Source organism: Strigops habroptila, chromosome 9 (genome assembly GCF_004027225.2).
Source record: "Strigops habroptila isolate Jane chromosome 9, bStrHab1.2.pri, whole genome shotgun sequence".
NCBI lineage: Eukaryota > Metazoa > Chordata > Aves > Psittaciformes > Psittacidae > Strigops > Strigops habroptila.
The window spans coordinates 12749937-12777286 of record NC_044285.2 but is presented as its reverse complement, the minus strand read 5'-3'; the positions used below and the strand labels follow the sequence as shown (position 1 = coordinate 12777286).

Below are 27350 nucleotides of genomic sequence, written 5' to 3'. Positions count from 1 at the left end.
GCGGTTGACGCGTGTCCGCGCCCCCCGGGACAGTTCGTTAACGCAGTGGCCGCGGGAGGCAGCGGTGAAGGCGGATGTGGCCGCAGCTATGCGGCAGGGCCTGCCGGAGCCCGGGGCTCGGAGCAGGACCGAACAGAGGAGCTGCGCTCGGTGCGGGTTCCTCCCGTTAGCAGCGCTTGCCGAGGACAGGTCGCCCTGCCCTGGCGCCATCGCCGTTAAATACAGCTCTACACCCGCTCCACGCTGCGGTTGGACCTGGCCCCTGTTTAACACTGACAGTGATGGGAGATGAGCTCAACCCGCCCGTTTCTATGGGTGAGACACGGCACACTCACCGGAGACACAGAAGAGTGACCCGCTGTGTCCAAGAAAAGGAGTGTAACTCGTCATCTTCACCTCTACACCCTCCCATTGCCAAGTGCGGCTGCAATAACAACGCACAAGGCAGCCTAACATCCCACTCCACCACTTCTTTACTTGCTCGTGTGTATTGACCAGGCATGACAAGATGCTGTTACTCCATTTAGGGGCTTTACTCATCTTTCTGCTGCCTGCCATGTGAAAAACTGAGTTCCACAGCAGTAGCTTTTTACTTCCAGAAATGCCATTTGGTCACTCACTTTGCTACTGGGGAAGAGAAAGTAATGGCTTAACATAAACACACTGTCAACTTTCAGCAAGTCAAGGTGCTATTTAAACAAACCAAACAAATAAAACCCCCAAACCACAACAAGAATACAGTACTTTAATCATCCAAAACTTTTACTGGTTTACAATCTGACAGCATATAGTGCTGATATGCTAAAACACTCAATTCATGTTTCCTCAATGGAAATTTAAATTGAACACTTGTTCGTTTGTAGCTTACAAACAGTATTATTCAAGCTGTAGAGAGAATGAGGCTATTTCTTCAAATACAACACTAAATAGATAATTGCTTTGGAATATAGGGTATGTTTCCATGCTTAGCTTGGAACCAACAGAATCAATGTATGTGATCATTTGACTTTTGCATTAAGCCCAAAATATAATCAGGAAGAAAAAAAGTATCACCTCTTTCAGAAAAACAGATCTTGTAGTTACGATAGCTGGTAACCAAAGTAATACCCTTTTGCCCTCAAAAATAATGAAGTCATGCACAAGATCTCAGTACATTTGATAGCATCACATAGAATCACAGACTGGTTTAGGTTGGAAGGGACTTTAAAGCTCATCCAGTTCCAACCCCCTGCTGCCATGGGCAGGGACACCTCCCACTAGACCAGGTTGCATGTTCACTTTGCATGTTGAGACCATTTATGATACCTAGCTACAGACTGAATTCCTTCACTTATTCCAACAAGGATACACACTGTAGGCAGTAAAGTGATGGTTGTAAGTGTTCCATGCATCATATCACGTCTTGCACCAATTTGGAAGGCTAAACCCTTCTGGTTGAAAATAAACCAAACTAGTTTTCTATGCCCATCCTGTCAGATACCTGTCCTGAAAGTGACAGTAAGCAGTCAAATATTCAGCTGCTGCCTACAGAGCTAAATCCATTATTAAGGTCTACTACTGTCATCTGTGACAGAACACCCAAGTTGCAGCTTAAAAGCCCTTGGTTTTGATTGGAATATAAATCGTTAAGCAGCTATCTTGATTTAATAAAGAAAGGAATTTAGGCTATCATTTTCATAATCCAGCCTTTTATTTTCTCCATCTTCATGTAGGAGATGACTGCCTAATTTTTTTGATAATAAATCATCATAGAATCACAATACGTGAACAGATTCCATGAACATGCAGCCCTTCAACAAATGAAGGAAGATATTACAGCCTGTTTTTTGACACAAAATGATTATGGTGCCTAGCACATAAGTAGCACAGCTTTAGGCAACGTGGCACATGACATGCTTTGGCCATGTTTATACAGCACTGCCTGTAAAAAGACACTTAACTTGTGACATTTTGTATACTATACAAGAACTTGAATTTCAAAATCTAAAAAGTTCTTGAAAATTTACAAAGCCAAAACCAAAAGAAGCCCTTTTTGTTACTAGTCAGTTTCTAACTGTTTCAAAGTTATAGTATGTCTTTGGTTCTAACAGAATTAATACCGACTTGATTTTCAGAGCACACATTTATTTATAACAGAAGGCTGATTCTGAAATAGGAAAACTGTTCTTCCACAAGTATAAACCAGTTATATACATCCTCACTGAAGGCACTATAGTTTAAAATTCTCTGTACAGTTGCAGTAAAATTCGAAGTCGCCTCTGGAATTAAAGTCTGTCTTCAAAGATCCAAAACGAGATTTGCAGCAAATGACGTGGGCAGAGTGTCAGAGAGTTGCTCTCTTAAATTTTTATAGTATATACAACCTAATGCAAAAATCTCAGTCCAATGTTTTCTATACATTAAATGCTCACCATCTTACAGTCCTTTGATGAAAGCAATAGTCAGTTGAATTTGCTGTTGCTAGAAAGATGGCTGAGCAGTCCTAAAGAACGTTTCTGTGATCTCATGACAACAGTGAGCTAACTAGTATAGTACAAACTGACCTGCACAAAAAGCCTCTAGGCTTTCATATTATATCAAAGAAGTCTACTGTGACTATGTACAGAAGTTGAAGTGACTCTTGTTGCCTTATTAGTTTGCTTAGATACAGAACTTTAAATACTTCAGTAATTACCATATCATACTGAGTTGACACTGCATATTGGTTAATTTCTGCATGTCTTATGTAGTGTTTCAACATCAAGACATAAGTAGAATAGAAAAATCCTTTCTTAAAAGTGTTCCTTCACTGCTTTATTTAAAAAATGACAGATTTAGATCAAGTTCTAATAGCTTAATGCAACAACTTGAAAGAAAGGATTTTTCCATTTGCCAGTGAATTAGAGCAGTGGTTTTACAGAGTTTCCTGTACAGAATTATGCAGAATTTAAAAAAAACCCCATGTCCACCACTTCTAGAGATATTGATACTTATGAATGTAGATAAAGATTTTTAAACAAGGAATATAAACTAAATGCTGATGAACACATGAAATCAGTCTAAAACCATATCCGGTTCAGATACAGAGCAAGATACAGTCATGGGATCTCTCAAAAAGATTTTAAGGGTTTAGGTGTAATAGAAAAACTAGGTGTAATTTTATAATAGAAAAATTAGGTGTAATTTTGCAAGGCACCTTTTTTTTTTTTTTTATTTCAAGGCTTCCAATTTATTAGCCCCTCAAATCTCTTGGAAAAGTCCTTCACCAATTTATTTTTGTTAGGTTTAAAGGGATGTCTTTAATTAGTCACAGTATCAAGAACTAATAAAAAATAAAAAAGTAGAATTACAATTGAGATAGCTGTGAAAGATTTCTCTTCAGTGCATGAACAAGGCTGAAACAGCTCTACACAATGAGACTAACTGTTGTGTGAAGAATCCTTTATCACTGATGCATTGTTTCCAAGAATATACACACCCCTCCATGTAAATAAGCACCTCCAGATTTTCTAACAAACATTTCAATTGGGTCATTGATTTTGAATGTGGCATTCTTTGACTACAGACAATTATAACATTGATTCGTAATTACATTTTTAGCAGAAAGCACAGCCAAAGTCTTGAAATACAAATAAGTTCTTTAAAAAAACCCGATCAAAAACTATGGTACAGAAAATGGTGCAGTTACTGTGTCTCAATCTGAAAAACGTGATGCATACCAGCAGATTATTCATATAGTTTTGCTTTAAAAGGAATGGGGTTTCCAGTCTTTTCCCTTCTAACCCAGGTAAATTTAGTCCAACATTGCCGAAGCCCACAGTGACAACCGTGCCTGGACGACCCTTGAAATTTCCACACAGTTCTGACAAGATCTGCTAGATGTCTCCTTCAACCCTCCTCTTGCGAACTGTAACAGGAGAGAAAAAGGGTTTTAGTGTTTATCATTTTAACTACTTTTCATTATTTCTACAACATGAACAGTTGCCACATAAAGTTGGTAATTAGCAGAGTATTATCCATCATTTAAAGCTTATGCTTTAGCAGTGCTTATTGCCTTATTCATGAACAGCTTCAAATACTTGTGAGGAGAGACTTGTGGGAAACAATCATTTTGCTTGGTAAGCAGATTTAGCCATTACTCTTTTTACACATTGCAGTTTTCTTACTGAAACTTACATGGCTTCAAAAGGAACAGTACAAGAGTTTCACAGTGTATCTAATGATTTATACATGTCACCAAAAAATGTTACATTCAATAGCCTAAAACAATCCATTTGTTAATAAAAATTATCAATTGTCAAGAAATACAAGTGACAGATTTATGAATAAAATCACTAAAAGCTCACACTCTGTTTAGACTTAAGAATACGCAAGATTGACTGAATGACTGGAGTTTTGCTTATTATTTGTAGTGGTTTTAATTGATATTTTCTTCCCCCCCCATCAAATTGTGTTTTCTGTGCAAACATGAGGCCAAGTGTCTTCAAAATTATATAGGGTACCTCAATTAATATCCGTTAGCAAGCACATCGATACACGAAGTGATTCTGTTCTCAAATCCACTCATTGGAAATCATGTAGTTTTACACATATTTGCAATTTGAATTGATCTTTACCTTCAGATCAAAATAACAGAGGCGAAACTGTTTTGTTTAGCGCCTCCCTCTTCCTGTCTCAAGAAATGCTTTAGATACAGTTTAAAGAAACAATCAGAATAAAATCTCACTAGAATTTTACTCTTTACAAAGCAAATGTAGTGCTTACTTTGAGAAGAACCCATAGACTTATCACAGAATCATAGAATGGTTTGGGCTGGATGGGACCTTAAAGCTCATCTAGTTCCAACCCCAGGCCACAGGCCGGGACACCTTCCACTAGAGCAGGTTGCTCCAAGCCCCTGTGTCCAACCTGGCCTTGAACACTGCCAGGGATGGGGCAGCCACAGCTTCTCTGGGCACCCTGTGCCAGCGCCTCAGCACCCTCACAGGGAAGAATTTTTTCCTAATATCTTATCCAAATCTCTCCTCTGTCAGTTTAAAGCCATGATCTCCATTTGACCCCAAATCATTTTCAGTGGCAGCAGTTATGCACACCTGCTTCCATCAAATCACAAGAACAGATGGAAGAGATTCCAACTTTAGACTTCTCCAATCATGCAGTTCAAAGCAACACATACACAGTTTCAGACAAAGGGAAGTACTACACAGTGCAAGCAAAGGAGAAAGATGATGTAGACTGTTTTTTTAGAAGAAACATACAAAGACAGAAATAAGATACTTTGAACATCCCAGTTTTCAGTGCTCAGTACCCAATTGGGTATTCAGTGTAAGCTGTCTCTGTAGCTTCAGGGCTGGAGAGATGAAAGGGTATTTGCAGAAACTTTTACTCGCATACTCCAGACTAAGAAAGCAAAGAAAAAAGGCAAGATATCAATAGAAACATAGATTTCCAACTGTCAAACACCAAAATGAGAAGTAGTGAAAAAAGAAACCTTAAAAGAAAGCAGAGCATTATGAAAAAAAGATAAGAATAACTGGTTTAGAATCTAGAGAAAGAATTATGCAGTGTCTGAGTGTCTTCTCTATGCACTATTCTTCACTCCTCCTCCATCTCTTTCAGAGCTGTTCTCCTCCACTTTAAACTTTAGTCAGAGTGGAAGCAATCTTTAACCAAATTCCAATTTCCTGTCATTCTCTCTAATGTGTCCCTGAGCTACTAGTCCTACTAAACTGGCCCATTTTAGTGGCCCATTTTCACACTCAGATGTGTAATCCTTATCAAAAAGCATCTAAAGCCAAAAGGTTTAATTAAATGGAGTCTTAAAATGTAGTTCTATTGAAATAGATGGATTACGTTATCTTGTTGTAATTGAGAGCTTCAAGTATTTGACATTATTACACAAATGATTTCCATTCATGTGCTATTTTACTAACCAATTTTCTGCTGGTCCACTTAGTTAGGATTCTAACAGATGAGCTCCAATAACTTAATGCAGCAAATAAAGATGCCACTGCTGCAAGTTACCTTTCAGAGAGGCAGGGAAGGTACCTGTGCATGAAGAGAACCATGAGGGAAGAGATACCCAGCCCCTGCAGTCTCTGCACATGACAGTATGTTCAGTTTCCTTGCTCAAGCCACCCAAATGAGACTGAGTGTGCTGACACTAAAGAGGCCATCGTGCGCTATTAATTTCAAGTACTGCTCTCAAAGAAATGATCAATCATATCTCAAGAAAACTGATCAAAACTATTCTTTTCCCTCTTTTTGCCACAACTCGTGGAATTTCAATGTTCTTGTTCTAGACTATGCTAAAAATACACAATTCATTCACCTGAACACCCTGCAACAAAGTAAAAGAGTATCAAGCAGCAACAGAAGAGTAGGAATAAAGCACAGGAGAAATCTGAAACGGATCTACTCATATCTTGCTATCCTGGTTATGTCAACAGAAGAGCAGAAAAAACCAGACACCTGCACCACACACACATTCATTTAATAGTCATTCTCTGCTGACAGGACTTACCCAAATCATTATTTTTTGTGATAGCTGCAGCTGCCCTGGCTCGAGGTCCCTGTTGTGTGAAATGGTATCCAAATTTGAGGATCCTGGTGTTTTCTTCAAGCATCTTGGCAATTTCTACTTCTGCAATTGTGCCCAGCTGCTGCCTCTGTTAAAATAAAAGATACACAAGGACAACAGCGCTTATGTGTATTCAGCCTTAAAGAGATCAGAATACTTTCATCACATCACTCAATAAACACAGATTCATTTTGATTAACCTAAAAGGCAGCAGGTCACGACATGTATTTGCATGCTTTAAAGCACAAGCAAGCACAGAAGTGACCAAGAATCAACTTCAGTGGGATGCTTCCGAGAATCTTACAAATGATAATTCATGGGGTTAAGGTATTTAAAAGCAAAGTATTTTGGAAAGTTTATCACAAGCTGCCTTCTAAAAATACTCAGTCAACTAGGATAGACTGTTTTGACTACGATATTACCACCACCTCACTTACCTGATTATCAATTTTGATCTCTGCCAATGTTTCGTTGTCTTTCAGTGCGTCGATCAGTGCCAGAATTCCAACTCCAGTGATGAAGTTTGATTCTATGTTTAAACTTTTTAATTTTGTGTTTACTCTCAGCATATCTGCAAGAGCCTTTGAATGCAAGAAAGCATCATTAAGCTTTCAAATTTTGCTATGGTATATCATAGCACACACTGATGACCTCTTCCACTAACTAGTTCAATAGGAGCAACAAGTCCACAGATGCATGGCATAACTTTGCAAGCTTTCACTTATTGAGACTGAAGTGAGTCTTCAGGCATTATCTACATTCTCCTTTTAAATAGTATTAAGCCAAGAAAAGCCCTTTCTCTTGTTACAAACTAAAAAGCTACACAGAATATAGATTGTCTGAAATTAGCACATTGGACCAATTCCCTTTTGTCAGCCTTCACAGTATACAATGAGTAACACAAGCTGCTAAGTAAAGGCCAAAGAAAGGGTATTAGTCAAGTGAAAGGAGAATTAGATATGGTTAATTTGTAAACAGGAGATCTGACTTTCAAAATGCTTGTGTCTACAGATTTGGTAGGAAGAGGTAAAACTCAAAGCTATAGGCGCAGCACCAGGATGTAGCTAAAAGCATTCTTAGGGAAATGGCATATACCTGATCTTATTTCTGAGAAAATAATAAAACAAGAACAAGTAACTGCTGAGGTTCACTGTCATAAAAACCATAACCTTGAAATTTTTTTTGTATCAAGTCACAATGCAAAAATACTCCAAGAAAACCATGCCTGGGAAAAGAAGCCTTTATAGGCCATTGCAAATGTTTCAGTTCTACTGAGAAGGAGCTTTGTAACTGACCCAAACCAAAGCTCTCTAATGGTCAGTCAATGGAGTCTTTCAAAATAGTTTTCTTTCTAATTTGAAATTAAAACAAATGCAAAGGATTGTCCTGGCAAAAGTTAGAGATGTTTTCTTACCTCTTTATTTGTAAATAAATCAGGTAGTGCTTTTAATTCAACATAAGAAAAACAGGACCAGATGACAAATGCTCAAGTTTCAATTGTGTCAAACTAGATACCTTCACTAATGTCATGCTTTATATGCCGATGCTTTAAGCCAATCTTTGGTAGCAGGGATATCAGAGAAACAGGTGCTTTACAACCTTCTTCAACTAAAACTCTAGCTAGGTCAGAAAGATTATGAACTTTTTCAGTCCTCAAATGTGCTTCTTTTAAAGTTAAGTTTGAATATACTACTGGCTCTTGGAATGAACATTAGGAACTAAACAATTGAGAAAAAAAAGAAAAACAGGAAGTTAGCAAATGAAAAATCGGGTGGAGGGATTGTAAAAAAAGAATTCTCACTCATACATACATTCTCACTCATACATGGCTGCATGTTAGTCAACTAGCAATCACTTACCAACTTTGATACAACAAAGGTTTGTTAAAGAGAACATACTTTACAGGGTAATGGAATTTAATCATTTTAATCTCCAAATATTTAAACAGAATTCAACTCAATCCCTCACCATTGTCTTTCCATCCTAACTTCCCTTGCACCCTGTTTAAGCACATTAGCAAGAGTACTTACAACAGCAACAGGATCATTGCTTCGGGTGGCCGCAAGGCTGAAATTCTTCACATGCGTGTTGGTTTCTAAGGCTTTTGCAAATTCTTTCAGTGTTGGAATTGGTATGTTCTTGAATTAAAAATAGCATTTCACTCTCTTGAGATATACAAGTTTATTCCCTCCCCCCAACTTCTTCTATCTTATTCTCTTTACAGCAAAATGTACTATATTAACTATCACTGTTCTCCAGCAGTCTCACAGTAAAGGCTACACATGCAGAAAAGCTATATTTAAGATACAACAGCTATTAGAGTCATCGATTCTACAAAGCAAAGTCATTTTTACTACATTGATGCAACTGCAGTAATGTAAGTGTTAAAAGGTATTTAGCTGACTTGGAACTGTTACTGAGCAAAATTTATATGAATGAATATTCTGCTATCTGCATCAAATTAACCTTTCTCAAATATAAAAGCATTTAGAGCTTTGGACTGGTCAAACCATTAGCATTTCATTCTCTATGTTATTTTAAGTATAATTCCAGAATTTGCCAATGTATAGCTTGATAGTTTTTACAGTGTTTGTAGTAACCAAGCTTAAAAGGAATAATTTTAGGTAATTAGGGTAGCAGATTTCTCAGTTTATTATATCAGAAATTTTGTTCTGTTGCCTTTTTAGGCATTTATTTTGGTTAGCATGTCTCTATTGTACAATATTCTTGAACACATTTTATTTTCTTCCTTTAGTAAGGGCAACAAATACGCCAGGCTGTTAGTGAGGCTGCAGATAGCAGCCCGTCACTGCTGTCTGCACTGTAAGTCAGGAGTGCTATAGTTTTGTTTTCTTTCATACAAATATGCAAAAGTTTTAGCCATGTTTAAAACCACAACTGTTACGAGCAGGAGCTGCCCTAATTGCCAACAGCTCTTTTGTAAAAGAATCAGAAGGATGTCAGGTACAAATTTCACTTTGTCTGCAACAGTAGTAACCAAGAGCACATTGCTTCATAACCAAGAGCACGTTGCTTCATCCAGGATAAGGGATTCAAAGAAGTTAACTCCATGATGGTGAACTGCTGGAACTGTTGCCAACTTGACAGCAACAGAAATCTGGGCAGTAAGAAAATCTAAGACTTTAAATACACATTTGGCAAAAGAAACCAAGATGGCTTATCGGTTTAGCTCTGGGTTTCTGAGATTACACACACGCTACAACATTTAGCAGAAAGGCTGCTTCACTTAAACCTAACGTACTCTCTTACAAGCTTAAGCTGCAAAACTCTCATGCAGAGTTTTGCAGTTTAAAGCATCTTCTACTGAGCAAAAGCAACATATTTACTTCAGACTTCAGGTAATTACCTTAATGTTATTTAGATTAACTTCAACAAGACGAGAATCATTATCTTTAATCCTTTGCAGTGTCTCCTCTACATTTGTGGGATTTGGCGGCTCATCAAAAACAGGCAACATTTTTTCACCTTTTACTATATCTGAAAAGTAAGGCATTTAATTGTAACCAAACAGGTCACATCCTTCATTGTGAATAAATGATACACATACTAAATATTTTCTGTCTTTAAATATCATTAGTCTTTACATCTCTCCCCCACCTGAAAAGCATACCATCCTCTCTTGACCATATTTTCATAAAGTTCAACTCTTTTCCAAAGGCCCTCACAGTCTTCCTGCTTTCCTTCCAAACCAGAAAGCATATAGGAATTGAATTACAAACACAAACATGAAACCTAAAACCCAACACACACAATTACAGGTTTATGCCTACTTTTATCCCCCAAAAGTGACTTAAAATTAGAATAGATTGCAATACACATATATTTTAATTCCACTCTTGCCAGAACTCAATTAGCAATTTTAGACATACACATTTCCAACTCAAGACTGAATAGTCTACAGACTGCTAGTGCAACAGAAAATAGTTAATGCTATAGTACATAAAATAGTTAATGCTGTAGTAACTGTGTGTAGTACAAAGAACTCATTAATCTAGCACTTGTGTACACACTTACTTGAGAAGCTGTCTTTGTCAACCCCATTACTGCTTCCTACTACATCACAGAACTGATTGTTTGTTATCAAGTTGGACATTCCCAGTATAGCTGTAAAAGGATAAAAGCAAAAAGCAAATAAAACAATTTTACTGTTTCTGACTAATTCAGCTCAGGTTCAGAGTTCCTTTAATAACAACTGGTGTTTGTAAAACACCCCGTTATCAGTACAATAAACTATTTGATCTCTTAATAATTTAAAGAAAAGTAGAAAAAAAAATATTAATTGCAGACTTTTAAGCTGTCTTTCGCATCTTAGATTTGACCTCAGCAAGCTCAAGCATCAAAGTTAAAAGTGCAGCTCAGTTACAAAATTATTGACTTAAGCTTTAGAAATAGAGGTACATAGCAGCACATTCTTGCATGCAAAAAAAGTAGTACCATACACAACAAAACCCAGCCAGTCTGAAGAATGATCTTAGAGGGGTTGAGTTTGAAAATCAGGCATCTTATGCAGGCCAAAATAATCTACCTTCCTATAAATTATCACAAAGCAGCACAGTTGATACACTACAAGTAAGCTGACATATAACATGATCTAGTTGCTATCACAAACACAACTTCCTCTAGTCACGTTTCAAATAACAAATACACAAACACATTAACTATAGATCTTTCTTGTCTAAATACACACCAGCCCATTGGTATTTCAAACACAACTAACCTGCAAGGTCACCTAATTCTGTGTCTGTGGCACTGGTCAAGGCTTCCTCCAGTTCTGGATCAAGAGTGAATTTTTCTTCTGCGTAAGACTGTACAGGCTTTTGCTTGGGGATAAATATTTTCCCTGGAATAAAGAAAATGAAAAGTCTGATGTTACTTCATATTATATTGCTACTTATCTTTATTCTTTTCTGTACTTATGGAATATATATTACGTAAATCCTGAGAAGAGCACCAAGGACAACATAAAGAAATGAGGTTTCTTCTTTGAAAGTCAGATATGGAGAAAGAACACAGACAGGAATATGATGTCACTTATTCCAAATATTCAGAAGTCTGTATTATGACTCCAATAATTCATTTCTTCCCTAAGGATTAGAAAGTAAAGATAAGCCTCCTTTATATATTTCAAACAGCCTAGGAAAAGTGCCTGTAAGGAAAATTTAGTATTGCTAGAGAATGAGGACCAGTTTCCTCTCAAGGGAGAAAGGGACCCAGGCAGAACTGTAATCTGAATGTGTCAGACAGAACATATCAAAGTATCATCTGAAATCATGGACCTGAGTATTCACTGCAGTTTTGCAGCATACATGGTATTTCTGATTTCAGACGTTAACTCAATTTTTAAGCAGAAAAGGGAGATGCCCGAGCTGCTTGAGGAAACCACGGTCAGGGAACAGCACAAAACAGGATAACAGATTACTACGCCAATGACACTATTTTCTAAAATGATAGTTAGAACGTTCACAGAGAATGGAAAAAGGAGCAGTGGTAATACCACATTCTGCACGAACTTTGTAGTCATTAAGGACAGATAATAGGAAAAGTTATTCTAGGAGACATGCTAACTACATAGACCTCTATTTATAATGCATAAGTCCTGCATATATCTTCAACTGAAAAGTTAGGGTAAGAAATCAGAATATGAGAAAACTATTCTAACAGTTACTCAGAATCAGTTCAGATTAGAAAGATTTAGAATTGACCTTTCAGAACTAAGAAGTCTGCCACTAGTTAAGAACCCAAGAGAGGTAAGGAGTGCTGAGGTTCAGACAAATTAACACGATACTGTACTGCATGAGAGAACAAAAGTGATGCATTTGATGTAAGTAATTCACAACTAGAAAACCAACTCTCATCTTCACAGTTACTCAAAGTTTTTCAAACTTCCCAAGTTGCCTGAGCTATCAGCAGACAGAGTTGTGGGAAAGGGGCTCCAACTGCCTTTATTTCCTGGGTTAGGAAGTGGTGTTGATAATCTTCCTATGAAGTCTCAGTGCTAATCCAGGTACCCACCCTCTTCCCTATCCATAGCTATAAAACATTTTTGCACACAAATCACCCTAGCTTATCCCAATTACATGACGAAAACCCACCGTGCACCAGAGTCAGCTGGCCAGAAGCCTAAGACTTTTTTTAACTTGAACTGCATACAAGCATATCTTGTTATATGTTTGGACGAAGACTAAGTTTAGCATTTTTAAATACCTCCCAGTGACAAGAAGCTTTACAGGGATATTTCAGTTTTATTTCTGGGAAATTCCAACAAAGCAGGAGCTTGGTTTCACCACTTGCAGAAAGCAATGCCTGAAGTCAGCTCCTGGGTCCCACAGCAGACACAAAATCCGTAAAAGCATAACAAAACCCATCCACCTTTTCTCTCTCTCTAAATCCCTATCCTAGATTACAACAGTATGTAGTTCATTTTCTTTTTATAGGAACTTAATGCATGACCACTCGCACAGATTACAAAGAAGCATATCAGGTTTTTCCCTGACAACACAGTCTGATGACAAAGATCTGTTGCTAGCAACACAGTATTTTTGTTCCTGAGTTGCTATCTCTTTGGAAAGTTGTATAAATGGTCATTATCTATAGTCAGAAGCAGAAAATAAATCTTCTTACATAACTGTATTGACTACAAACAGCAGCTGAAAGCAGCTGACATGCATTACCACCCACACCTCAGGTTTGATGGACAGTGCAAAAGTAACTATGCTTGTGGTGATCAGGAAGAATAAATGATTTATGAATACAACCTTCATAAATTGAAGGCTTCCGTAGCAAATGTCGAAGGTTATTTTGATATAATTGGTATAATGCATTTCTACCTCCATTGTACCACTATCACCTCCTGGGGAAAGAATAAACTTGTAAATTTTCAGAAGAGAAAAGAGGGTTTGATGAAGTTTTCATTAACCCATGAAACACTCTGAAGAGCATATACATGATCTAAAGCCTTTCATTAGCTATGTGTTGTTTCCCCTCAGTAATACAGGCCAGTAAAAAAGTGAGGATTTCAGAGTACCAGGAGAGAGAAGGGAAGTGTGATGTGAGCACCTGAGCCTTCATTCATGTCATCCTTTATCAGCAGGCTGCCAGTGAGAGAAGGAAACTGATCTCAGTCAAAAGCAACTTTGTAAAAATTTTGTCTGGTTCATCACACAGTACTCACAAAAAAGAACTGCTTTTCCTAGTGTTACTTTAAGTAATTCTTCAATACAGAGGTTAGGAACTTCTGGTTCTAAACATTTCCTTCATAAGACAAAATTTATCCGTACATGCCTGACTCTTAAGATAACCTAAAGAGCCAGAAGTATACCCAGTTTTTATTAAAGCAAAAATGTTAAAAGCCACTCCCCTCCAGAAATGTTCATTGCAGCCAACTGCAGTCACATGAACTGGGTCAGGAGCAGTTTTTGTTACAAAACAGGTCACACCCTTGTGTATATAATGTCTCATTCATTGGCTTCACCTCATCCTTGCCCAGAGTTCAGGGGTTTAGCATGCACATGCGAAAGCAAGTTCTTCCTCACTCCCCGCTTCTAGTAACATACCTCAGAAAAAGATAAGACTCCTGGGTCTCTGGGGACAATGATCTAACTCAAGGCCTGCTGCCAAGACAATTTAGCAATTCCCTTCCCTAATGTAAGCTTTAAAAAACCCCACAGACTACACATCTGTTCAGCCTATGAGCTGAATAGCTTTCTTGGCCCTTGAGTGGAACATTTCCAAATAGCAGGGATTTGCTCACATAAAGGAACAAGACATCCTCCTTTTCAGCCAACAAGGATACTGCAAAGGTTAAGCAATACAACATAAAGAGGCAAATTTCCGAGTTGTTCACATGTTTTTGGTAATAACTATATATTCAGATCTCCTATGCCTTTACCTAAGGAGTTAAATGATATGCACATCCCAGGATTAATTCACAGGCTTTGTTTGCTACAGAATGAACTTTCCAGTTCCACAAAATTGCATTGTTCAAAAGGCAGAACCGTTGGATGATGTCTATTGACGTGCCCATGACATTTCATGCACAGACTCGCAGTATCTAAGGTGGGACTAAAAGTCTTGCAGAAATCACATCTGCTCAGTGAGGCCACACACTGCGTAGTGCTGGTGCTATTCTCACACACCCCACACTCCTACCCCCAAGCTATTAGGCAGCAAGTGACCTCAACTTGCAGATCAGAAGAATGTCCAAAACCCACTTTGCAGTACTCTGTTTGCAGGAAAGGCATCAAGTGTCACCTGAGGACAACTGAATACAAGCTTGTCTCATCAGTGACTTCATGAAGAACGAGCAACATCTGATAAATCCTTAAATCTTATGTTCCTTGAAGTTTCATCAATCCAGAAATTGATATAATCTGCAATTTACCAATCACCAATTCTTACCATGTGACAGACTTGGGTTCATCAATTCACTTCTAAGCACAATTTAATAGTATTTTTTTTAATCCACTTACAAGTGACTTCCTCAGTGTCTTACTGTAGAAACTGCACTGTTACTCATTATCTGATTACAGAGCACATAGCAGTGAGTTAGAAAACTGTTTTACATTAAGGCTACAGTATCACACGCTATTTTGTTCTAGTGGTCTTGTATGGAGAATGTCAATTTGCCAAGTTGTTTCTCCAGAGCTCCTACAGGATATTAGCTTCCTTTCAAACATGTAACACACTTCCTTTAAAGACTAATGATAGAAAAGCAAACAGAACACAGCATCACAAATCCTACTGCAACAGAAGCAAACAGCAACAACTGATCAGGGCAGCAACAAAAGAGCTCTAGCCAGGTGACTACAGTTTCAGCCTAACAACACTTTCTGGGTGACAGAGCAGGGAAAAAAACCCAAAACAAAACACCAAAACAAAAACATTAAAGAGGAAGTTATATGAAACGCAAATCTACACAGGCAAACATACTCCAGCTGGAATGCAGAGGGAGAGTTGGAAGAGAAAGCCACAATTAGGAGAGTGCAAAGGCTAGAAACGCAAAGCATTAATGCCTTGCACTGTGCAGCACAAAGTACATTACTGGTGTTAGATATGTTTTTATCTCAGGTGCACTATCATCTTTTGCTGTTCCAAGAGAAGTGAGGAGTATTGGTCAGACTTAGTCAGATGTGTGGAACACACTCAAGGGCAAGAGCCTCCAACACTGAAGCCTTATTTCACTGTTTAGATGACAGATCCTTCTCCTTGCACTATGCCTTGTAAAATCTTTATGACATACTTATGTACACAGATTGAGACAAAGCTAGTTTTGTTGAAACTATTACCACATTGCTCTCATGAATCTCTGGAACAATGCTTTACTGTATGGTTCAACACTTAATTGGAACAGAATGTGACTTAAGTCATTAAACCGTGTTTAAAAACAAAGTATATTTTAAAGAATGCTTTTAGGAACAAAATCAGGCAGTGGAAAAATGCAATAGAACAAAATTTAGGGATTGTTAAACTTCACATTTCTTTAGCACTGTTCATCTCACTGTATCAGGAAACTTTATTTCACATATACATTTCATAGCACACAGCAAAAAGAGTTCCAAAGACTTGAAGAAAATCACATCATCTATCAGTGAAAGATGATGCAACACTGTTTTAATAAAATGTTATCCCAAAATGAGGTACTTAGGACAACTGGAAGAGAAGATTTTCCTTTACACTGTAGTAGGGAAACAAGATTACCAGAATCATTAGCAAGCCAGGATGTTTAAAATTAACCCAGGGTAAGCTTCTTTGATAAACCTGCAGGCCAAATCGCCACATGGAACGTTCTACTAGAATCAGAAAAGGAAAGAAGAGCTTTTCCCCTTCTTGCTCCATAAAATAATTAGACCAAGTTAGAGCAATGAGATCACCTAGGCACACACAAATATTTTAGCAAAGCCTGACCTACAAAAATGGCACCAAGAAAACAGCTGTAACTCTAATCCATCTCTCTCTCCTCAAAACTTATAAATCTGAAGGTTACAGTTGTCAGGTTTCTTTCATATTTTTAGTTTTAATGAAAGTAAGAATTTTATTTTTCATATAATTTTCCCCTCTTATATGGTACTAAAATGTTATGGTAGAAAATGTTATTAAATAGCAAGGGATTTTTTAAAGATATGGGAAGTTTTGCTAACTGAACTGGTATGACATATTGCAACATACAGGCAGATTGCTATTTACTACATTACATAAAGGAAATGACATTTGATCTTTCTTAACCAAGATCTGCATTACAGCTGGACCCTTCTGTTTTTCTACATGATTCACACAGATTTTATCTACCCAAACAGTTTTCCATGTGCATGTATACATAAGATGACTTTAAAGAACCACATATCTGAATGAAGCACTAGCACTCACTAGAAAACCAAGTACTAACTAGAGAATATCCTCCATGCCCAGCCTCACAGCCTGAAGGAGCATTTAATTCATTACATTCAATATACTGCATTATCCTGAACTCAGTTACTCGTAGAGATCCAGGCAGCAAACTCCCATTCGCCCGTAAGGAAAGCAAAGGAGTGTCACAGTTACCTTCCAATGAAAGTGGTGTAAACTACACAAATAAGGTAAACCACAGTGTATTAAGGAAGTAGTACATCACATACAGTGCAGCACATTCAAGTAACAATCTCTCTTTCAAGGGAAAGAAAAAGAGAGACCAACATTGTCAAGTAACAGCTATCTGGTACAGGTAAGAGAAAATACAAATATCCCAAACAAAATTTGCATGGGATATACACCACCGTCACGATTATATATACAAACAGTAGATGAAATTTCAAGTCTAAAATAAGCAGTGATTCACAGCAGACAATTAAGTAAAGGGTTTCAAACTCTTGAGAAGAGATGAGCCTGTTCATCTCAGGCAGTTAGAATGCAACTTATCAAACAATTTACTGAAGTCTTACTGCAGCAGATCTGCCCTGCTGCTGGGGAAGGTTCAGACAAGCTAGGGTTCACAAGCAGCACACAAACACTGAGGTGAGAGCTAAAAGCCTCCTCCTATGCCTTATGTGCCCAGGACTGGGAGTTTCTGTCCCTACCAATAGCACCTTAGTAAGGCACAACAAATTTGGGAACTCTTGCTTTGTGGGGGAAGAAAATAAATAAATCTGTTCTTAGATATTTAAGATTCACATTCTTTAATTATCAACAGAAAAGGAAAACACTTCCCATCCAAGTCAGCAAGATGACTAGATCCAAAACAAAGATTTAAAATCCCAGGCTTTAATAATGGGTCCACTCATTGGGTCAATGTTTCCATGGTTTTTTGACCACAAACCACTGCCACATTTCAAAGCTGCTTGCGATGTTAACTATGTAACTAGTTAATAATAACTATGCAATCTTATTAGACCTCTCAGTAAGGATACTAGAAAAACAACATGATTGCATACACCACTTGCCTGGCCTTGTCAGCCTACAATGTCTTTGAACATTATTATCTACCACGACATCATTCTACTGCTATTTTTTTTAATTCAATGTATTACAAACGTTACTGTCATACCCAGCTCCACAGGGCATAAACCACAGGCACAACAACAGCATTTGTTATTACTAACACAAATCAGGGGTAGCTCTTACTTTGAGGATACCACCTCCATCAGAACTTTGTAATCTGATAAAATCTTTGAGTCTTGTCTCCTTCCTGTGCTAGATACAAACAGCACAGCAGCCCCAGCGTCACAAATGCCAGAACAGGAAGCATCCCGCCTCTGCACAACAGCACTCGTTTGGAAACGCCACCAGTTTAAAAGCATGAGAGCTGCCAGTGCTTCAATAAACTTTGGTTCACAGCAGTTCTGGCTGGTCCACTTCAGAGATTTCATAACCACCTACACCGACCGGAAGGGGTGGTGTTACCTTTCTTTTCTCTTGTAAAAGGCACATAGTCTTCCCTGTCTTTGTGCTCAAGAGCCTGCTTCTCTAAGTATGCCAGGAGCCGTTCCCTGTCGAAGGGACCCGAAGCCTTTTTAGCAGTCTGGTCTTTCTGTCGGAAGCCTGCAGGCAGCAGTGCATTCTGCAAAACAAAATGAAGCATATAAAGTACAGCTTAGAAAGTCTAAGTGAACACCTGCTTAGTTTCATTTCCCTCTTCCTTCTCCCTCTCCTCAAGGTTCAGACTCAATGCATCATCCTTTTTAGTCAATCTTTGATCCCTTGCCCACTTCCTTTTTTTGGGGCAGGCGAAGGACACAAGATAATCTGTTTAGATACCAAGAATATATTTAAAAATAGAGCACTCTGCACTCTGAAGAGGACTGAAGCAATACTTTAAGTACACTAGCTCCCAGCACTAGACTTACTAGGTAATTTGCATTTATTTTCTAGAATGCTGTTTAAACTAGTAGTAAATAAAACTCAGATATTTACAGCTTAGACATTCAGCAAGAGACTGCTTCCTCCATCACTTACACCCATGTGTTTCTGAGTCTTCAAAACAACTGCCTATACTGTTGTACGGCATTTAACACAGGGTATTTCTACTTTTGACATGATTCAAGGTGGGGTAGGGTTTTTTTTGCCATCATTAACATATTTCAGCTAAAAAAAAAAAACAAAAAAAAAAAACCATCCCCAAACAAATACAACAAAACCCAAAAAAACCCAAGCAACAAGAAAAAAAAAAAAGGAGGATATTAGAATGGAAAAAACATGGTATTTTGAAAATCGTAAAGGACAACCACTCACTTTTGCCAGTTCTCCTCTATTAAAATGTCTAGAAACTCAAAGCCAATTAAATTATCAAGAATATTTCGCAGTGCAACAAAATAGGTGATCATAATACTCTTAAATGACACCCAAACATCCAGACTAAACTTAATCTTGGCGCTATTAAAGCAAGAACAGACAATCAAGAGGTGAAAACACAAGTCTTCGACTCTGACATTAGCTGCAGTATCAGTAGAAGACATAGCTCGTTCTAACAGAAGGCTAAAATGTTCTTTACCCCACACTGATATTGTAATTCAGGAGCTGAGCAATTATTTGCCTCCTCTTTGCAAAGTCAGCATGAAGACAAGAATAGATTGAGGCTACCAGATACAGGACCAGAATCTTTAGAAGAGGTCAGCACCTTCCCTCTCCCACCAAACTCCAACGGTGGAAGCAACAAAACAAAAATGGATGCAGAAGGGCTGTTTACCAGACAACACTGGAAACAGGGAATTTAAACAGGCCTTTCTCAATAAACCTTCTTTTCAAGGACACAACTCAAAGCAATTTTTATTATAAATACGTCCCAGAAAGCTCCTCCTGACAACTCCTTCTTCCATTTTCCTCTACTGCAGTTGCATTTATATTGCAAACAGGAAATAAACAGTTGAAACATTATATACACAAATATATCTGTAAATAAGATCATAAGCAGACTAGGAAAAAACTGTTCAAAAGTATAGTGTACAAGTAAAAAAAGTCTCAATTTATTTCAGACTAGTTTCTAAACAAATGAAAAAATAAAACTGCTCTTGGCTAATACGTACCTCAGGGTCAAGATCATCCAAAACAGTTTCCAGTTGTTTCAGTTCTTCTTCTGAAAGTTTGCCAAGAATTTCATCCTCATCAAGATCTTTGTACTTGTCCAAGTCCTTTCGAAATGGGAGTGTCATGACTCCCTCGAGTAGCAAGTATTGAGTAGCAAGTTGCTCAAACACTTCAAAATCCAAGTCTTATTCTTCACCAGATCTATAAAAGAAGAAAAGTTTTTAAAAGAAGTAACAATAGTTAAGGTAAATATCCCAAGTACAAAGCACCTTCAACCTTCCAAATACATCTCTGAAAGGAAAGCTTTTTCATCCAGTATTCATATCTACCTGTTACTCTACAACAGACAAAGAGCACTTGGAAGCTGTCTACACCTTGCCACTTCGCTGACAAGAATCCTGTCCTGCCATGCCCTTTTCCATCAGTAGCTAAGCTAATATATATTTTCAGATGAATGCCAGACCCAGTTTTCTCAACGAGAACACCAAGGCCATAATTCCCACAGAGCTGGTCAGGCTGCAGGGCAGGATGGAATAAATGCCAACTATACCTAGTATTTATAAGTCCAGCTTAATGCCACTGTTCTTATACAAATGTTGCAGTCAAAGGAGAGCTAAGATGCTTTACATTTATTGTTGCTGCTGCTGTTTAAGAGCAGTAAAGGAGAACTTCACTACAAACAAGCTAATTGTTTATTACTGACTCATATCCCTGTGTATTACCTACAGAGGGAACAAAGGAAGTTTGCCTCCAAGTTAATTATAGCATTGCCATTGAAATAACATTGTTTTGTCCAAGGAAAATCAAAACACCTTGATGAAAAGCTTAGGGAATACAGCTCCCAAGTAGCAGTATTCTAGGCAGTCCTACAATCCTCCCAAAAATTAAGAATACAGAACAGACTGCTAACTGCTCACTAAATATTATACTTAGAGGAAACTGGGGTCCTTCAAAAGATGTACAGCCTATATAGCTCTTCTTACAGAGAGGGAGAGCACAGGGCACCTGTTTTCTAACAGTCACAGTTTTTGAGCATTTGGCTTGTAAAAAACAAAGAGTTGATCACAACAGTGCTGAAGCTGACAAGTTGGTTTCTCGAATTTTTCTGTAAGAAGTTCTGGGATTCTCCTTTCGTTCTGCCAAGTTCTTGCTTTAAGTTGAGCACACGCACAAAAAAGGTAACTTGAATGACTCTTTGTAAGTGACCAAGACTGTCCACAATGTATTTGGGGAGCAAAAGATAGATCCATACATTCAGGCTTATTAGCCTCCCTAACACCCTATAGAAATACTCAACACAGATCAGACATGCAGCAAACTTTATTTGTTCTCCAATGGCCCACATTCCAGTTTAGATACTCACACCATGTGTACTAACTGCATTAGTTCAAACCTGCACTTACACTGTACGTCAAAAACAGATCAATTTAAAGTTATTGCCTCTTAAGTAAAAGGAAAAGAAGGGCCGTATATACATACTATACCATGGAATCCTGCTTACAGGATTCCTTTACCTCAGTTGTTTATATCAAGAAAGGTTTCCGTGGCAGTCAGTCACATACAGTGATATTTTAGTTCAGAGACACTGAACAGACATGAGCACATAAAGGCGCATCCACACCATTTGGTCAAGTTTACCTGTAAAGTAAATCTGGTTTTAACAATTGCTTTTGCAAGAACAGTAAATTTTCAGTTCCTACCAACATCTACAGCAGAATGAGGAATAGATTTACAGCTATTTTCAGGATGTCTGCTTTTAAAAGGTATTACTGATATTAACACTAGAGCTTACTTGTAAACCACAGTTGACACTGATAGGACTTAATTCCAAAACTGAACAACCAACTTTGGTAAAGTTCCCTCAAACATAATGAAAACCAGGAGGAATCCTCAATTCCATGGTATATTATGCCAAAAGAATGGTGTCTCGCCTCCTCTGAACTACAACCAATAATGTTGAAAGAGCTTGGACCTTTTGCAAGAGGCCACAGAGCTGAGAACATCCGAGTTTAATGGCTGCAGAAAACGCAGAGGGTAGAGCACCTATGTTTTTCAAACCCATGTTCCAGAAGTAACTAAAGCAGTGTCTCCGTGGTCTGGCATGCCACCTCCTACAGCTTTCATAGTCTCGTGGTATTTGTTTCTCCAGGTGCATAACAGCTGAAGGACAATTAGCTGATAGCTGCAGCAGATGCCACACAATCTGCATGCACACTTCTCATTCTGAGCGCCTTAATGTTTTGCCCTTCCTTACAGTTCAAGCCATTACACACTATCATAAGAGAAAAACACTTCCTGCAGCCAATTACACAGCATTGTTTGTGACCAGGCTGCACCATCTGAATCCTACATCAAGACGCTGCTATTTACCACATTTCTGCATGTCCATTTGCATTCAAATATTAAAAGGTGCAGTTTTAACAGGTAATTATAAGGAACAGAAGAGTTAGCATACTGCAGAGTAATGCTCCCCTTACTCTGAAGGAGAGCAGCACTGCATAACCATACATTACGTTTATGTAGGCTGGATTTACTCTCTATGAATTGCTGTAAAATATTGTCACCCAAAATTAATCACCTTTTATTTACTCCATCAGTATGTTTCACATTGGAAAATACTCATCCTTTATAATATGTCAATTAACATTCAGGTCATAACCCTTAGTCTCACTTGTGTCTATAATGTGATCAAAGTAGCCATTGCAAATCCTGAGCTACAGTGCTCAGACACGCACACAAAAGTGAAAAATAGAGCAGCAGAGCAAAAAAAAACCCCCTGTTTCTGTAACCGAGTCTTCAGTTCAGCAAGAGGAAGAGAATCACATGTGGCCTGGCACATTTAAAGAGTTTTGGCCATATTTTCTAATACCTATCAATCAAAAGTATTTTTTAAAACATGAAAGCATACTTAATGTGAGACACCTTTAAGAAGTTATGGTGGTGGCACTGATTAGCATGGCTGTACTACAGAGATTCCTTGGTAATGACTTTCAGAAACATTCCCTACAGCAGAAACAACAGCACACATGACACTCTAGAAAACATGCTAAAAATCAGGTTTCAAAACATGGTGTCAGGAATTCTCACTGCCTAAAAAGGGCATAAAGGCCAGCTGAAGCCCTAATCTAATCAAAAGAGCCCCTTCACATCCCATTAAACACATTTGGTACTCTGCTTTCCAATCCTCACTGTAGCACTGCAGCAAAGATACATGCATAGCAAACTACAAGTTTTTAGAAGCAGCATTTATTCAGGCTGTGAATGTTTGTGGCCCATCTCACTGCAAAATCATAGGCAAAACAGTAACCATCAATTTCGGCTTTGCAAATACACTTTCTTGATGAGCAGAGCTAGTTTTCTTCCAAGTATCTTTCTTAGCTTTACCACGAAAACATTCCATATGTTAGAAGTCCAAAGGGCTAGCGTTTGTTTTTCAGATATATAAACTACAAGGTAAAGTTCTCCACTCTAGCAACTTCACAGTTGCATCAGAAACATACAAGGAAACGGAAACAAAGCCATCACTTCCAATCAATCAAATTTCAATTCTCTACTTGCTAGGCAGAAGTGGAAAAATCAGAAATGAAGATATTCTGCTAGACATCAGAGAGACATAAATCTTGCCATTATTCCTTCACCTGAGGAATCCATGAACAACTGAAGAAACTAGAGGACAGCAGTAACTCTAGGGCATTTCATAATTACCTGAATCATCCTCTGAAAGACTGTCAAGCAATTTTCACATACTTCTTCTCTACAAGTTAAAGTATTTGTTTTCTCCTGTGTGAAAAGGTATTTTAAAACCCAAGATTCTAGAATATAGCTAGCTTCCAACTTTCTTGCAAAAATTCACCCATCTCTCCCCAAATTTCTATTATATTTAAGAACACAAGTTCTTGGGACGCTTTAGCAGGAGTAACCCTTTAGAAATATCTTACCCATAGGAAACTACAGTCTTGTTAAAGTCCACCGCAAATGGTTTCCATAATTTAGATTTTAAAATAGAAGCAACGTCATGAAAAACAAACCGAGCTGGTTCAGCTCAGCACGTTTGCAGAGGTCACTTTAATCAAATTTGTTCCTTCAGAGCCTCCTTCCACCCAACCTCTGAGTGAACCTGACCCAGAGCAGGGGGTCCACAGGGCTGCAGCATTCCTGCACCAGTCCGGGTCCAGACCATCCCAGCTGCTTGCAGAGGCCTAATCTGAGCATTTCCCAAGGGAACCCCTATGATGGCAACAATTTTATTTTCCAGTGTGTGAGATTATACAGAGCTGTTTATGAAGAATGTGCTGCACTTGAAGGAGCTGTCTTTATTTACCAAAGCTAGGAGAAAAATGAGAAAATATAAATATTACCATAATCCCAGCACGTTCCCTGGCATGTTTCCGTAATGTCTTACGGTAACTCTGCTGAACAGCGCGATGCTGCTTTTCTTAGCAGAAAGCTCTCAAAAACCCAGCTGAGCCCTCCTGATTCTCCAGCCTGGGGCAGGGCACAGGAACCAAGTTCTCCTGCACAGGGATCCCGTAAGCATCCCCTGGCCCACGGCCTTACAGAGCCAGCAGGTGGCAGCTCACCTTTGCCTACACTTTTTGTTAGGATAAATTGTGTTTTCTGAGCAGCAAGAAATAGCTATTCTGGGCTATTTTCCTACAAAAGCAAGCCCGAGGCTTCTCTCTGTCCAAAGAATCAACTCACTAAGTTTTATACATGACAAACTGAGCTTCGCCAACTTCACATTTGTCCATACGGTGACCTGGGGAGTGGAGGGGGACAGACAGCTACTGCAGAGTAAATACAAGGACCGTGAAGGTTCTTCCATGATGAAGGAAATCTGAAAACAGTTGTACTTCCAGTTCCTGACAGCTCCTCCTCTGCATCAGGGCGCACCAGGAACCAGACAAAGCCCATTCTTTGACCTATCCTGTATACAGCTACACAGAACTAGGACATAGCTATCTTGCAGGCAGGGTGCTCTGTGCAACGGCTAAGCTGCCAAGTTGGCATTGTCCCATAAAAACTTATTCCGCATGCCTGTTCCTGAAAACCAGTCATCACACTCAGGGCCATATGGACATTCCCATCCAGCCCAGGCAACAGCAGAGGGGACAGAGCACACTTGGCAAGCTGCACAGGGCACGGAAGCAGCAGCCTTGGCAGCACGGGAGGCAGCATTCCAGCACACCCATCTCCACAACACTTCCAGGCACACTCATCAAACTAGCTGCAGGGCAGGTGTTATGATCCCAAACACACACGAGGCTGGGGTAAGCTAAAAACCCCAGGTACCACAGGTACTGCCTGCCCTAAGAAGCTCCTCTAACAGAAATCCCCACTCCAGCTATCCATTCCCTCTCCCAACAGGCAGGGCAGCACCACCGCATCCGGAGTTACTGACTGGCCAGGATAAGGCATGTTTTTTGGTGTTGTTTTTGTAAGACAATAGACCTGGATTTTCCTCAGTAGAAATGTACTGCCCACAGACCCTGATACACAGTTCCTCCCAGAGGAACTATCTACCGGCCTTTCAATCAAAAGAAACACCTGGTACAAGCTATCTGAAACTGTACAGAAGCATTCAGGTATCTGTATCCATTACAGAGAAGTGGTGAAACTTACAAGCCTAGAACAGGACAGCAGAGGAAATTAACTTTATTCCCATTATGTTACTTAGGGAAAGCTTCTGAGTAGTAGCCAATTTCAGATTCTCTCCTTGAAAGACAGGCTGTGTTTCAAGCTCTGCACACCTGACACAGGAGCAAAACATTAGTCTTGAGAACGCATACAATATATTATAACAAATTTAACACATTCGACAGCCTCTCCAGAACATCACAGCTTGTGCCTACCTCCAAAGAAACATGCGAATAGCTTTCAGAAGGTTATACCGACAGCTTATGTGCAAAGTCCCCAGGAAATGGAGGGAGCCGGGAGCGCAAGGCACACGGGAACCCTCCGGGGATCACCCCTTGCCCGGGCCCACGGCTCCGTGCCGGGGTGCAGCGCTGCACAGCACTAACCCCCCTAGGCATGGGTGCATGGGAAAAGCATTCCTCCGCGGTTCAGTGCCGTGCACTGCGCGCTTTATAAGCTGTACAAAGCACACAGAGCAAGTTGAGAGAATTACGCTAACCAGATCTACAGGCAGAGCTTTCAAACTCACAGCTCTCGGGTCTCACGGCAAAGCCGGGCGCTGGCTAAAACCTCACCGACAGCCCTACGTGAGCATCCACCGGCTGACACCGCCCGGCCCCTCCCGCCCCGAGCCCCGCACCCCTCCCGCGGCCAGCGCAGGAAGCCACCGCCGGGCGCCCGCTGACCAGCGCCAAACCCCCGCCCCGCGCCTCCCAGCTCCGCGCTAACGAAGCCCCGACCTCCCCGCTCCACGAAACCAGCGGAGGTCCGGGCCCCGCGGTGAGCCGCCGGGGTTTGGGGCGGGCGGGAGCCAGCCCAGCCCCTTCTTCCTCCTCCCGCCGCCGCGCTCCCGCCGCGCTGTGGCAGCGGGCAGAGGGCTGCGCCCGCCGCTGACCGCCCACCCGCACCCTTCCCGGCACCTCCGCGGGGCCCGCCCGGCACAGCCCGCCCGGCCGCGGACACCCCGCGGCTCCAGCCCCGGCCCCAGCCGCTCCCCGCTCACCCGGGCGGCGGCAGCGACCAGCTCTGTCCGCCGCGAGCAGCAGCCCCACGCCTGCGCGCCCGGAGCACGCCGGGAGCTGTAGTCCGGCCGCGGGGCGGGGCGCCGGGCTGCGCGCCTGCGCTAGCAGGGCGGCTCCGCGCCTGCGCAAGGAGGGGCGGGGCGCGGCCGCTCCCGCTATCACATAAAGCACAGGGCGGTGGGAGGGCGCAGCGGGTTTGGGTGCGGCAGTGGGGAGGGCGGGTCAGTCAGTCCTTGGTTAGGGAAGGGAGGCGAGGCCCTGGGCCCCGGGACGGAATCCCGCGCAGGAATGGGATTGGGACACAGGCTGAGGTGTGCGTCTGCTGGCTTCCCCCACCCGGGCACGGCCTGTGTCTGTGCAGCCAGTGGGGTCCAGGTGGCCGGGTCCTGCACCCCTTGCTAGACCTGGGGAGTCAGGAAACTGCGGTGTGCCTTAACAGCTCCCCACAGCCCTGCAGATCGCTCTTCCCTTTGGCCTCTCCAGGTTCCTCATCTTTACCTCTGCCTACATGTAGTTTCCTCTCCATTCAAAACATGCAGCTTCCTTTTCCGGGCTGTCGGGCAGGGCACAGGGCAGTCCCCTGTGGCTGTGTTCAATGTCCAATCCCTTCCTGATCCCAA

At 40.3% G+C, this 27350-nt stretch overlaps 1 protein-coding gene across 4 annotated transcripts; it reads right to left on the bottom strand.

Moving 5' to 3' along the window:
* Positions 1-724: 724 nt before the first annotated feature.
* LOC115612533 (tropomodulin-3) lies at positions 725-26796 on the bottom strand. 4 transcript variants are annotated; one of them, XM_030496843.1, is made up of 11 exons: positions 26712-26796; positions 20071-20272; positions 18452-18608; positions 11298-11420; positions 10595-10684; positions 9927-10057; positions 8590-8697; positions 6997-7140; positions 6503-6647; positions 5288-5379; positions 725-3886 (listed from the first exon to the last, which is right to left on the bottom strand). In XM_030496843.1, exons 2-10 carry the CDS (start codon positions 20194-20196, stop codon positions 5324-5326), a joined length of 1080 nt encoding a protein of 359 aa, XP_030352703.1. In that variant the 5' UTR covers positions 20197-20272; positions 26712-26796; the 3' UTR covers positions 725-3886; positions 5288-5323. The 4 variants fall into 4 exon arrangements, 2 of the variants coding, with proteins under 2 accessions (XP_030352703.1, XP_030352705.1); XR_003993063.1 differs by having other exon boundaries at positions 3259-3886; positions 5238-5379; XR_003993062.1 differs by having other exon boundaries at positions 3259-3886; positions 5257-5379.
* Between the last annotated feature and the right edge of the window lie 554 nt (positions 26797-27350).